At 40.6% G+C, this 13,591-nt stretch overlaps 1 protein-coding gene across 6 annotated transcripts in view; it reads left to right on the forward strand.

Moving 5' to 3' along the window:
- The window catches only part of abi1a (abl-interactor 1a), a 60,502-nt gene that overhangs the window by 4,487 nt on the left and 42,424 nt on the right, over positions 1–13,591 (forward strand). For all 6 annotated transcript variants that reach the window (XM_084710446.1, XM_084710448.1, XM_084710451.1 and 3 more), the window contains exon 2: positions 9,909–10,076. In XM_084710446.1, coding sequence (XP_084566572.1) covers positions 9,909–10,076 — 168 coding nt within the window. The remainder of the gene's footprint in view (positions 1–9,908; positions 10,077–13,591) is intronic.

Consider the following 13,591-nt stretch of genomic DNA (forward strand, 5'->3'; position numbering starts at 1 on the left):
GGTGTGGACCGTAGAGCAGCTCAGCAGCTGAAGCAGATGGTGAAATCTCTGTCTAAACTGAGGACACATCGCTGCCCCACTTTCTCAACTTTATGCTGACTTTTGTCTCGTCCAAGGGAGTGTTTCAAACTGTGTGTGTGTGTGTGTGTGTGTGTGTGTGTGTGTGTGTGTGTGTGTGTGTGTGTGTGTGTGTGTGTTTGGTATATGACACAGTGACGGGTCAGAGTTATGTTTCCTGTTTGCCCTGCTGATTCTGAACACTCGTTCCCTGGAAATGCCTCCTCTCTGTGTCAGGAAGCGGCTGAATAATAGAGCCAGAAACGTGCTTTCACATTAAGACGCCTGCACAGACATTATTCAGATAAATCTGATGTTTTGTATTTTGATATTTTCCTGTTTATTCTAGCTATGCAAGGTATTTACAGAGGAAAAAAAACAATCCTTTTTGTTCACTGATGCCAGTCAGCACTGTGTTAGTTTAACCTCTGTGACAAGGACGGATACACTGTATGCAAAGTGGGCCACCTGGCCATGTTGGCAGGAAGGACACAGTGGAGGGGCTGCTGGCTGCTTTGTTAAATAAAATAATGCAGCTGTTCAGGGTTTCAGGCTAGGGTTGCAAATTATAAGCACTTTAATTAATCAATCATTGGTAATATTAACGATCAATTCATCAATTAATTGTAACTACAAAAATTTAAAAATACCAAATGCATTCTTTCCTCCCCTCATATTGTATAGTTAAAGCCTACATGTTAAATACATATAATAAAATATAAGATAACATGCAGAGTGCGCTCATAAAAAAAAAAAATCCTCTGAATGCATATTTGATAGCAGACTGATTTAAATTGTACGTGATCGATCAAACTCTAAATGGCCAATTAATCGATCATCAACTAATTGCTGTCCTCCCTAGTTCAGGCTGTATTTGATATTTATAGAACTGAAATTATTGACAAAAAATAAATCGACCTGTTGATCAATTTTGAATATTTATGTTTCTTTCATGCAGAACTAGGATCTTGAGTTATTGCATTTAGCTCAATTTTCATTAAATCCCCCTGTCAGCTGTTAAACACTGCATAAATCTAGATAGTTTGTGCAGGAACTTATCAGTATTTCGGTACTGACCAGTCAGGAACTGGTACCGGTTCTCGATACTCATGCCTCATACAAGCTGTGATGTTTATTTTCAATGTCGGTTAATCTCTCGCCATCATTTCACCAGAATAATTATACATATTTTAGCATGCGATATACAAAACATCTGGTACTGTCATTACCAGAAATTCTGGGAGGAAGGTTGATTAAAAACAGAATACAATAATAGATTAGGGAAATGGAAGTAAGATGTGGCAAACCAAAGGTCATGAGCCAGATCAGAACCAGTGTTGCGAGATCAGGACATGTGACTGAGCCTGCTGAGACAGCATGATGCCCACTTTTGCTTTTAGTATGGCTTGTTCCTGAATGGGTAGTTTTAAAATGTGGGCTGTGGGTTGAAATCACTGCAGGTAGCATGTGTGTCCCGCTCATATAACCTTGGTGGACCTGCCCTGCGCTGCTTTCCCCAGCAGAGTTAATGTGAGTTTCTCTCCTGGAAGAGAGCAGGTGGCAAAAATTGCATTTTTTTTAAACGCGGCTCTGTCTCTCTGGGTTACTCTGAGTCCTCATTTCCTGTCCTTCTTTCTCTGACTTTCTCTCTGTCTCTCTCTGTGTGGAGTGGCCTGGTTTTTCTCCCAGCATGGAGAGGCCTGGCGGCTCTCAGCCTACCAGCCAGGCCCATTCATCCTTTTGACCACCTGTCACTCCTCCCCCTCAGACTGTTGGACTGATCTCTTACATTCTGGTTAGAGTGTAGGAGTTTTGGAAAATTGGGAGCATACTGACATTGTTTCAGACTTTTAGACATTGCCTGCTTGTTCCTGGATTCATCCTATTTTTTTAAACTCACCTTTATATGGAAATGAGCATCTGGAAAGGCCCAGGATACGTATAGTACAGGATAGGCTGCCATCCAGTCAGTGCTTTTTTCAGAGACGTCCCTGCTTATTTCAGGAACACGACGCCAAAACACATTTAACACATGTTAGCAGTGTGGCTTTGTAGTAAAAGTATTCAGGCACTAGACTGGTGGAGACCTCAGACTCTAAAGCAAGAATAAGAAAGAATTTTACTTTTAAAACTCCACAATTAGTTTCTTCAGTTCCCAAATGCTTACAGGGTGTTGTTAAAATAAAATGTGATGCATCACATTGGTAATCATGCCCCTATCCCAACTGTTGTGGATTTCGTGGGCATTAAACTTTTTTAGGAGTTTGAGAAAATTGGGAGCATAGTGACATCATTGTTTCAGACTTTAAAATATTATCTGCTTGTGGTTGGATTTAGCCTCTTTTTTTTTAAGTCACCTTTTTATGGAAAAGAGCTCCCCCAGCGCTCAGATCCTGTGAAAAAATAGATTGTTTGTGTTTGTTCCTCACTTTCAGGTGTAGAACAGAGACTTTCTGCCTGGACGAACCAATTAACAAGTCACTCAAGAAAGGTTAATGAGTTCCCTCCATGTGCAGACTTCCCCTTTGTGTCTCTTCTCTGACGTACTGAAGGAATTTTTAATTGTGCGCTGGCAGTTCTTCAAGGTCAGGTAGACCTTATGGCCTTTCAGTCAGCCTCCATCTGCCCCGGTGGAGGAGGAGGAGGAGGAATTATGAATTCACGCAGCGTAGTGCTGAGTTTTTATAAAGAGCTAAGACTTTGCTCAAGGAAGGATTGAAGTTGTTAAGTCGCCAGGTTTTCTTCATTCTTAACACGTCCCAGAGTCACTTTCGCTACCTCGTCTGTCTCCTCAGGTGGCTGGTGTTGGTTTCTCCCAGTTTCATATTTCAAGACGTGGAAGCTTGCTCCTCCATATAAGATGAAGATGAATAGGTTCATGGCGAGATCTCTGTCAAGATCAATATGTTCAGCAGATTTTTCTTGGATTAATCTTATAAATTGAATTCCCCTTTAGCTCAGTTTCTTGTTATCATTCAGGTCTAATCTTCAACAAGCAAGGCTGGGAAGTACGTCTAGAGAATGCTCAATAAGTTAATTCTTAACCACTACCATCATAGATGTCTATTTGTTACTGATGCTATTAAAACAAGGTGTATTAGTTTCAGCATCTGTAAAGTTAAAGGGAAATTCTGGATTTTGTCAGCTTGGATATGGACGATGATGAATTTTTGGTCATTATATATCAGTTTTCTTTAGTGCATAATCATTAGAAAATAACAATAGTTTTGTTTTTGTTGCCTTAAAATGAGCCGTTTATCTTCAGAGGGCTCAAATCCTCTTCCATGGAGGTCACCATGTTGCCTCACCATGTTTCTACAGGAGCCCAGACCGGACTACTCGGACCACTCGAGCTAGACTCTTCACTTTTGTAGTAGGAGACACCCTACTCTGTTCGACCTGCAGATGATTGATTAAAAAAAATATGTACATTAAAAAATCCAGTGTATCCTGTGCATTGCTTCTCGCACTGCCTGTAGGCTCCTACGTCCTGTCAGACTTGAACTTTGCTTTAGGCCACATACTCATGTTGCTCTTTCCTGATTTGATTGTTGCTTGTGTTGTTTCAGCTCTCAAATGTACGTTGCTCTGGATAAAATCGTCTGCTAAATGAAACTGTAAATTTTAAATTGTAAACTTTACTGTATATAAGTGCAACAGCAGAGGCCGACTGTCTTAAATGACCTGTCATCAAAGGTGAGACTTTTGGTGGCTTCTTTACAGTAATCCTTACAGTGTTGTTTCCATGACAACAAATCCGGCTGGTTTATACTCCCAAACAGACGGGTACACAGACACCACGGATGCCCATTAGTTCTCTTTATACTAATTTTGCGAGACACATTCGACACATGCACAGTGGATTGTCACAACAAATTGGGGCTACATGGATGTCTGCACACAGCCTGTGTGTACACCCTCTGATTACAAAATTCACATTTTGTACTCACAGAAAGTATAATGCCGACTTTAGCTTGTCACTCAGTTGAGAGTCAGGCAGAGGTGCTGTGAATGAACTAAAAATCTACAATGCAACCTATACATAATGCAAATATTAGTTTGATTTTTTTTAACTATATCTTTTGAAAAAGTGACCTAAGACCTGCCACAGTGGCCCGTCTTGTCAGAGTCTGCAATTCCCGAATCTTTATGACGGAGGTGGTGAGTAAAATGTTACTGTGGCCAAAAGTCATAATGGACAAAAAGAACAAGACCCAGGCTGACTAATACTGAAACTTCTTTGTAATGACAGTGCCATGAACTTTGTCCAGTTCATGTCCTCATGTCTGATTGAATTTAAGCCATGAAATTGTAGTCATAGAACATGACACATTCTCTTTTTTCAAGGGAAGTATATTCAAAACTTGTGTTATTTATTTAAAGCAGCAGCTAGCACTAGATAATGTCGGCCTATTGCAGCTGGCAGAGTCATTATTGAGTTTTACCTTCCATCTGGTTTGTAATCAATCACAGGAGGAACTAAATGACCAGGAAACAGCTTGAGTAACACGTGGCCGCATCCTAAACGTGTCTTTCTTCTTGTAATCTCATATTCATCGGCTCCACCTCATTCCCAATCAGCTGCTGGTTGTCAGACGGCCACATCAATACAACAACCCACAGAGCTGCAGCTCTCAGCCGTCTCACTTGTCTGCACCCTGTCCAGTCTGCAGTAATCTGCGGTCGATACATCACACGCAGCGAAGTGCCATGCGAGCTCTATACGACCTTCCAGTTGGATTTACGCTCATCCTGCTCCAGACCACACCGATTTTACCATCGGTACCGGTTCTGCTGAGGCACTGGGACTTTGTCAAGATCTGTGCCTGTTTCTCTTCTATCCTGTCCAGTTCACAGAATAGAAAAACAAACCCTCTGTGGTTCTGTTTGTTTTCTTTATTCCTCCATGCGTTCCTCACACTCGTAAGTTCTCCAGCAACACTTGAAAGTTTGAAGATGTATGACATGTTGCAGGATTCCAAACATTCCTGAATGTGTTTTTTTTTCCTTTCCGAGAGCATTTCCCCTCTGGACAAGTGGGAGCACATAAACGCAAATGTGCTTGTCAGCTGTACAAATCCACAAGCAGATTGCACAGTAGAAACACTGTTTAGTGTTGTTTTAGTGTCAAATGTTCATACATGTTTGAACATTCAGTGCAGAACAAACAGATGTAGCTTGTTTATTTGAGTCCCTGAGTAAAGAGGTTAAATTTGTCATGTTCCACACTTTGGAGGGATGATTCAGTGAAAACGCCTCATGAGTTTTGAGTTAGGTATTTTGTATCACTTCCTTAGATCTTCTATTAGTCATGTCCGGGAGTCAGGAGGAGGAGGACTCATTTTATCCATTTCCTACTTAAGCTTCTGGGTGGAGGGTGAACAGTTTTTGTCCTTAGGAAGGAAGTCTGGACCTTTCCTTTCCTAGTGTGTCAATGTCACTGAAGCAAGGAAACACCTTGTTTAAAATAGTGTAAAAGTAAAGGTAAAGGTAAAATATTTTAAATATAGCATATACTTAAAATCTTGATGTGTTTGTTTTAATTGTTATTATTTTGGGTAGGGCTTTTTTTAGTTGGCTAAAACATATTTTGCTGTTGAACCTGTCCATCATAGTTGCATAGCTTCCCACACTGATACTCTTCTGCTTCCCCAGCTACTCCACCATCTACTGTAGGTAATACACTGATTATGGATAAGTACCTTAAACAACCCCACTTCAAAGAATCTGAACTATCCCTTTAACTGCACTCAGGTGGCGGTTGTTGGCCGTTATCTCACCAGACTGGATGAGCAAGTGAAATCAAAGTATTTATCCAGTTCTGTGCTTCTGTCTCAGCTTCAAAAACACCCCAAGAGACAAATCCATTCTTGCGACTGCCACTCCCTCCTTCCTCCCAAATCAAATCAGCCCACATAAATTTTTAACTTTTCTATCGCAAACATCGCTGGCTCTGTGTTTTTGCTGTATTCAAGCGATTGTTTGATTATCTCGCTTGCCTCAGCTTCCAGCTATAATTTCATTGTGAGTACACACACGGTGCATTCCTCCGTACTCCCTTTTTAAACCCAGCTGAGGTGCTGACAGTCTGTCTACTACTACTGTCTACTACTGCCTGGATATTCTGCAGTCTCTTTCAGTCATTACTCAGCCCAGAAATATGAGATAAAGTGCCCCAGGAGCACTAAAGCTCTCTGGGAGCTCACCTCATTCTCTGCACCTCCCGCTGTGGTATAGCACACTCAGCTCTCCACTGCTGTTATTTACCTTTTGTACTGAGCAAGCACAGTTTGTTTCTTTCCTGGTGATTGTCTCGAGATTGTTTGTCCAGTTTGGTTTTTGAATATCTACAGTACTCTGCTGAAGATTGATGTCACACGATTCTCGGGTAAATGAACAACAAATGTGGTCAGTTTTAGGATTTGCGGACTGGACGGCCGACTTCTGATGCGTGAACAAGTGAAGGGACGAGGAGGGGGAGGAGGGGGGGGGCTTTAACTAGAGCAGACGGCTCTAAGATGCCGCCAGTGGCGATGCAATCAAGTGTCGCATCTGTCCTCCCAACGCCCACCACCGCTGACCTCACATCACAGCTCTGGCAGTCAAGGCAGTTCAGATCAGTTTATCCACAAATACAAAGAAAGTTTGCAAGGAGTTGATATCACCATGCAGCAGTGATGCTTTTTGACATGTTGACTCTCTCTGTTTTGTTCTCCAATGCTTTAGTTTTTGCTCCCACTTTTTATGCGTTGAAATAAAAAAAATCTAAGACTTCTTCTACTTCAGCTCATGAAAATGGGAACAAAAACAAAAATGCTGTGTTTATATTTTTGTTGAGTGTAACTGAAAAAACACTGTGCAGCCGATTGTGCAGACATGAGCCCAGGACCTGAAGAATTACAGTTGTATGATTAACTCAGGATAAAGATTTAACCTCATAAAACAGGAGATAAAGGAGAAGCCTAGATCAGCCCCAGCCCTTTTCATTCAGTGTATCAGCTTTCTTGTCAAATTAGCCTCATGACTTCATTGTGTACTGTGTCACTGAGCAAAGAAAAACCTGGCAATCTGTTGTAGAGGGCGTGAAACTTATATCTAGTCATCTCATGCTGTTTCATCTTGGTTGGTGACAAATGCTCATTGTGGTGTCGCCAGTGGATGTCAAACCCAAACAAACACGTTCTGTTTCTTCAGCTTATATGAAAGCATGTCTTTTACTTCATCTTCATCTCTTACTTGGGAAATAAAACAAGCATTCATGCAGACTACATGACAAACTGTAAGAGTATGAAAGTGGATTGGACACATCTTAAACATGTATCAATTGCAGCCATTGAAACACATGAAGCTGAAGGACATCACATGCTGTGCTTTGGGTGGAAACATGAACTCCCACAAATGAAGATGTTTTGGAAGACATGAGGGATATAAAATTGTATTTATACATCACAGTTTGTGTGCTGCAGCATCATTGGCGTTGTTTGTCTTTGCACTTTACAGCTGCAAGATATTGACAAACCAAGTTAATTGTGCAGTTTCTTAATTGCTATTTGCCTTGCAAATTACACCGAATATAAGTATGTTTAGTTTCTGCACATTACCGCAGTATATGAATTTATTTTTCCTTCCATATCACAGTTGAGCATTTGTGTTAGCTGCAGCATCAGTGGTGTCTGTGTTCTGCAGCTGCAAGATATTGACAAAAACAAGTTTAAAGGGTACATCAGCAATTATGGGGGTACTTAAATTTGAATGGTCAAAACTGAAGCTGCAGAGGTCAAGATACCCAGACTTAAAGGGAAATCACTTTTTTCATGTGTGTTCAGTCAGTGTTGATAGTAAATGTCGTCACTTAAGATAACACTTACTTATCCATTCACACGTCTTGGATGATAATCTATTGTCTTCTATAGGTATTGTGCATCCGTATTATTTTTCAGACAAAAGTCCATGCAGAACCACAGGAGATGTTACACGACAGAGCTAAATTAATTGAACTTCATGTGTAAAGTGGGCGGAATGGACCTTTAATTGAGCAGTTTCTTAGCATTACAGTTGCTATTTGAATTGCAAATCACAGTGAATAGCGGTACATATTTTTGCTCAGAGTTTCTACCTGTTTTTTGTATGATTTGTCAGTAGAAATTAAATTCCTGTGAAATTCTCTGTGTGTGAACGACCATCACTGGCTTCCAGCTTGGTATGTAGGCCAGCAGTTTTGCACAGGCAAGCATATGTTGTTCATTAATCTGTTTGAAATCTCTTGTCCCTATACAACAAAAAACTCCATCTAATTGCAACTTAAAAACTGCTGTTCTGAATATGAGGCAGTTTTGTCTGTTTGTTTTTGTTGCTTAATGTATTTTCCTGCAGCTGTTACTCCCTCAACCGTACTGCATATTGCAGCGTCAGTAGTAGGTGTCTGTGTGTGCACATGAATGACTGTGTGCTTTTACACAGATGGCCTTTTGCTCCGAGCCCTCTGGAGGAATCTCTCCTCCTTCCTAAGGCTGTTATCTCACAGCACATCTGCCGCGCTGATTCCCGCTAAAAGAAACACCACTAACAGCATCACCTCCTCACCCGGCTGAGGCTAACCACCACGGCAGCTCTTCAGGCCAGGAGCTTTTAGTTGTACGGTTTGCTGCTGGATTAGTTACGCGCTGCCACGGGGAATCGGTAATGAGACACGCAGTGACATGGTTGTTTTCATTCTGTCCGTCCGTCCTCTCGTGGCCAAGAGTCCCCCTTTTTTTCCGTTTTGGCCCCCTTTACCGAGACTACCAGTCATCTCCTACACCACCACCTACCCCCTGCTATGGCAGCCTGTTATCAAAGCCCACTGTAGCCCCTCCAGGCTGTGCTCTTTGGACTCCGCTTTATGAGTGAACAGTGTTGGGAAGATCCCACAGAGATCAAACATGATGGCTCAGTTTGGAGCTCGACTCTCTGCCTCAGCCTGTTTGATGTGAGCGTGTCATTACCACAGTTAGTCTGGTTTAGCCACTTTTTATGTCTTTGTAACTGTCAGCGTGTTGTCGTTTCAAGACAATATGGAGGAAAAATATTACTGTACAACAGGACTTGTCAATTCGGAGAACAAATCCTACACAGCCTGTTTTTTTTCGTTTTTTAATGCTATTGAGTTATTTCCCAGCGGGTAAGAGTCGTGCCATCATTGAGGTTTATGACTTTGAAACACACAATTCAAGTTTCTGATCATAACAACCGGGCAAAAAGAAGCAAAATGCCTAAGATAAATACAGTTTCTAGTTGTGTTATGTTTGAGGTTATTGTTAATATGGAAAACTAAATGAAATCAAGGGTAGAGTGGGGTTAAGAAGACATTAGCTGTTATTTGTTATTTGGCTAAATACACAGCTTCTTTTTGTTGCTTGTGCAGTTAGCTGTTAGCGTTTGCCATTTACAACCAAGCAAATAAAGTTAAATGCTACAAAAGTAAACATTTTAGCAGTGTACAAGATGCTAAACATTGTCTAGAATTCTAGATAATCAAACACCTAAACTGTCGCTGGTAAAGCTATGCTTTCTCTGTATATTGATTAATATGCCAGTCAGAGCTGTTTGAGATTCCAGTATGGCTGCTGTAGGATGAGTTACATCATCTCCAATCCCTCCAGAGAGAATGTGGTATCTGGGGAAAGAAAGCTGGGGAGGGGGAGGATGTCTTGGCTCCTCTGTTGGCCCGGATCCACCACAAACCTGACCTGGATACGGGGCTAGAAGATGGATGCGAATGCTATGCGATATTAACAGTAACTGGGTTCCTCTTCCATCGTTTTTTCATCTCATTTTCCCTCTTCCTCTCTCTAATCCCTTTTTGTGCCCAGGCCCAGGACAAGAGGAAAGCTCTGGAGGAGACCAAAGCCTACACCACCCAGTCCCTGGCCAGCGTGGCCTACCAGATCAATGCCTTAGCCAACAATGTACTCCAGCTGCTGGACATCCAGGCCTCGCAGCTGCGGCGCATGGAGTCCTCCATCAACCACATCTCCCAGGTCAGAGGAACACACACAGATACACACACATGCACACCACAGACCCATACAGCTGTGAAGAATGGTACCCCACATTTCCCACTTCTCTTCTCACTTTCACACAGTCGCTGTTATTTTAGAACACAATACAGGGTCTCTGTAGAATCTATGGTTCCTTTTTATTGGTTCGTCAGGCTTGTCCAAGTGGCTGACTGGCTGTGTGTTTGGTTAAATGACTGGTGGTCTGTTTCTTTCTTTTAATGTTGCAAAACATTTACATTTACGACAGACAGTCCGACTGCAGTTATTGGTCTGTGATACTGATTACTGAGCAACCCGAACACACATAGGGACGCACTTAAAGTTATCTGTCTTGTAGGAGTGGGAAACACCAGAGGCCCCACAATATGGTATTATCACAATACTTAAGTCATAATTATATTATTGGGATTTTAAACATTTTGCGATGGGGAGCAAAATGGGATTTTCAAGCAGACAGACAACCAACCCAGCTGATCAGAGAAAAACTCAGGGCCTTCTAGAGGAACTGAAAAAGCAATAGATTTTATCATTGTAGTATAGTCCAGGACAATAAAGCAGTAGTGATTATCTATCGGTAATAGACACTTTATCAATAACAATAAGAGAACGGTTCAATAAAATGTTCAATAGTTTCACTTAAATGCATTAAATGCAAGCTGTCATGAAAGCACAACAAATATTCCCCGTTCATAAACAACCTATGATATCACTCGATGAGTGACACATGTAAATAAAGTGGTCTTTGTGAAAAAAATAGTCATAAAAAATCGCCAGTAATTATCAATATTGACTGAAATTATGCATTTTATCGTGATTTTTTTTTTTTTTTTCAGCTATAGTTCAGCCGCATTCTAGTACCAAAAAGTTGGTATTTGCAATATAAATAATTTATATCAAAGATCAATACTGGGCGTCTGTGTATGGATACAAAGCCACAACAAAATATTGCAATACTATGCTGTATTGATTTGTTTTTTCCCTTCCCCCCAATGCAACTGTCTCATAGACTCTTGTAATATCTAATATTTTCTCATATATATATCTCACCTAATACTGTTTATGCATTTGTGCAAACAGGTTAACTTTTGAAACATGTCGATTTTAGATAATTTTGTTCTCTTTATTCTGTGGCTTATTTGACAGAAAAATGTGACAGATCTACAAATTGTAGCAATCAATCTGATTTGGACCAATCAGAGAAATTGTTAACCATTTTATGGCAAGTTTTGCTTTCATGTTATGACATTTTGATTTGTCATGTATTTAATCAACCCAAACAGACATTCCTGTCTGGTTATTGTGTCATTTTAGATCACATATTATGCAAAATGCACGTTTCCATGTTTTTTCAAGTAAAATATTTGTTCCCGGTGTGTTTAAAAACCCCCCGAATATGAGAAAAGACCATCCTGTCTCTTTTTTGCTTGCTCCACCTTTCAGAAAATGTGTTTTTCAGACAGAGGGTGAACAGAGGTGCTGCAGCAGTGGCCAATATTTTTAACATTAACGCATGTAAAACTATTCTATTAGAACCCTCAAATAAAAGTATGAACCTGAAAACGAGCATAACATTCATAACCTCTCGATGGATTTTTCCATAAAATGAAGTATGTCACAATTGACACTTTGAAATAAATATATACTGATTTTATCCGTCTTATTTTAGGTTATTCCTAACTTAAATGTATAATGAAGTCCCTGGCTTCGTAGATACCATCAGAGTATTTACCTTTGCTAACCTTTTCTATAGCATGAGGCCGCTGCCATGTGCAGGTAAATCCAGCCGCTCATCCAATGAAGGCATTAAGAGCTCAGACAAATCAAACAAAGAGCACCGGTCATGTGGCATCTCGTAGATTAGAGCTGGAAGGCATTCACCTAACCTGGTACAATTCCAACACACTCATGGTTTAAACCTGAACATAATATCTGTATAATATCATCTTTATTATAATTTTTGAAAACATTCTTTGTGCTGTATTGGAGCGATCAGTGATGGAATGTAAGGAGTTTCCTTTAGGTTTTGTGTTTCCCACGTCCGCTATCTGTGTTTTTCCTCCGACGGAGCTTGGGTTAGAGTGCCAGAAATTTTTTTCAGGATACACTGAAGGTCAGATTTTCAGTCTAATGGAGGGAAGGAGGAAGACTTGTGAGACTGGAGGGCTTGAGACAGACAGAGAGAGAGAGAGACCAATCTGGCAAATCACAGGAAAAGCAGAGGGAAATGGAAGATGGATGATGACAAGCAAAGAAAAGCAAGAGAGAGACCAGAAAAAGGCATATTTACACTCCTTCAGGTTTTGAGTCAATATCCTGACAAACAGCATTCAGCCGACACCAAGGTCACAGTGACGCCACCGCCTGCCTCAGTCTCCATGACAACCCCTTGGGGCGAGTCGGAAAAGCATATGAAAGACAGTTAGATATGGTACTTTATATCAGGGAAGAAAACTCCAGGCTTATCTTACATTGTCTGACTTCTGTCTCCGTTGCAACTGCTCATCACTGTCTCTTGTCCTGTGCATGGGAAATTCCATCCTTCCTGTGCTATATTTGTGTGCCCATGCTTGTGTACTTTGTGTAGCCATGGTGAACATGGTACCATGTGAGGTCAGCTGATGGTCAGTAAAGATGTTCCCCTTCTCTTTTTGGGTTTCTTCTTTTTGTTTAACGAAAGCGAAGTCAGCCTGGAGCAGAACTTAAAACTCCAAACAAACTAAATGTAATCTATTAGAGTTAGAACTGCAACTAATGATTGTTTTCATTATCAATTAATCAGTCGATCACTTTTATCAATGAATTGATTAGTTTATTGGTCCATAAAGTGTCAGAAAATAGTGAAAAACGTTGATTAGTGTTGTCCAAAGCCCAAGATGACGTCCTCAGAAGTCTTGTTTTGTTCACATCCTGAAGATTTTCAGTTTACTGTCATACAGTAGAAAATGTTCACATTTAAGAAACTGGAATAAGAGAATGTTTACTTTTTCTAATAGTTGGCGATTAATTTAATAATTGATTAATCGACTAATTGTTGCAGCTCTAATCAGTTTAGCAAAACTAAACTTTACTGAAACTGGATCACATTTGCTGCAGCAGAATTTTTATCAAGGTTTAGACTAAAGACTAAACTGAGGTGTAAAGAGAATTAATCTGTTCTTAATTTTAAGCTAATTTAAAAGTTTGGCGCAACATCATTTTAAGTTAAACCATGATTTAATTGATAACTAACTAAAAAACACAGAGTGCTTAATGATCTTTGCTTTGTCAACATCTTCATCTCCGTCTTGTTGGGTTATTTTTTCATGGATAAGCAGGAGGAGAGGTCTTGATGTGTTTGCCGTAACGTAGTGTATCTCTGTTTTAATAATAAAGCGGCAGGACTGTGGGCTCTGCAGGCTGTGGGTGTGTTTTATTGCTCTCCCCGGTTCAGTTCAGAGGTGGATCATTATCATGTTGCCCTCGCTGCTCATGGATATGAGATTAGCAGCAGCCCT

The sequence above is a fragment of the Lutjanus erythropterus genome, chromosome 21, assembly GCF_056507025.1.
Source record: "Lutjanus erythropterus isolate fLutEry1 chromosome 21, fLutEry1.hap2, whole genome shotgun sequence".
In the NCBI taxonomy this organism is placed as follows: domain Eukaryota; kingdom Metazoa; phylum Chordata; class Actinopteri; order Lutjaniformes; family Lutjanidae; genus Lutjanus; species Lutjanus erythropterus.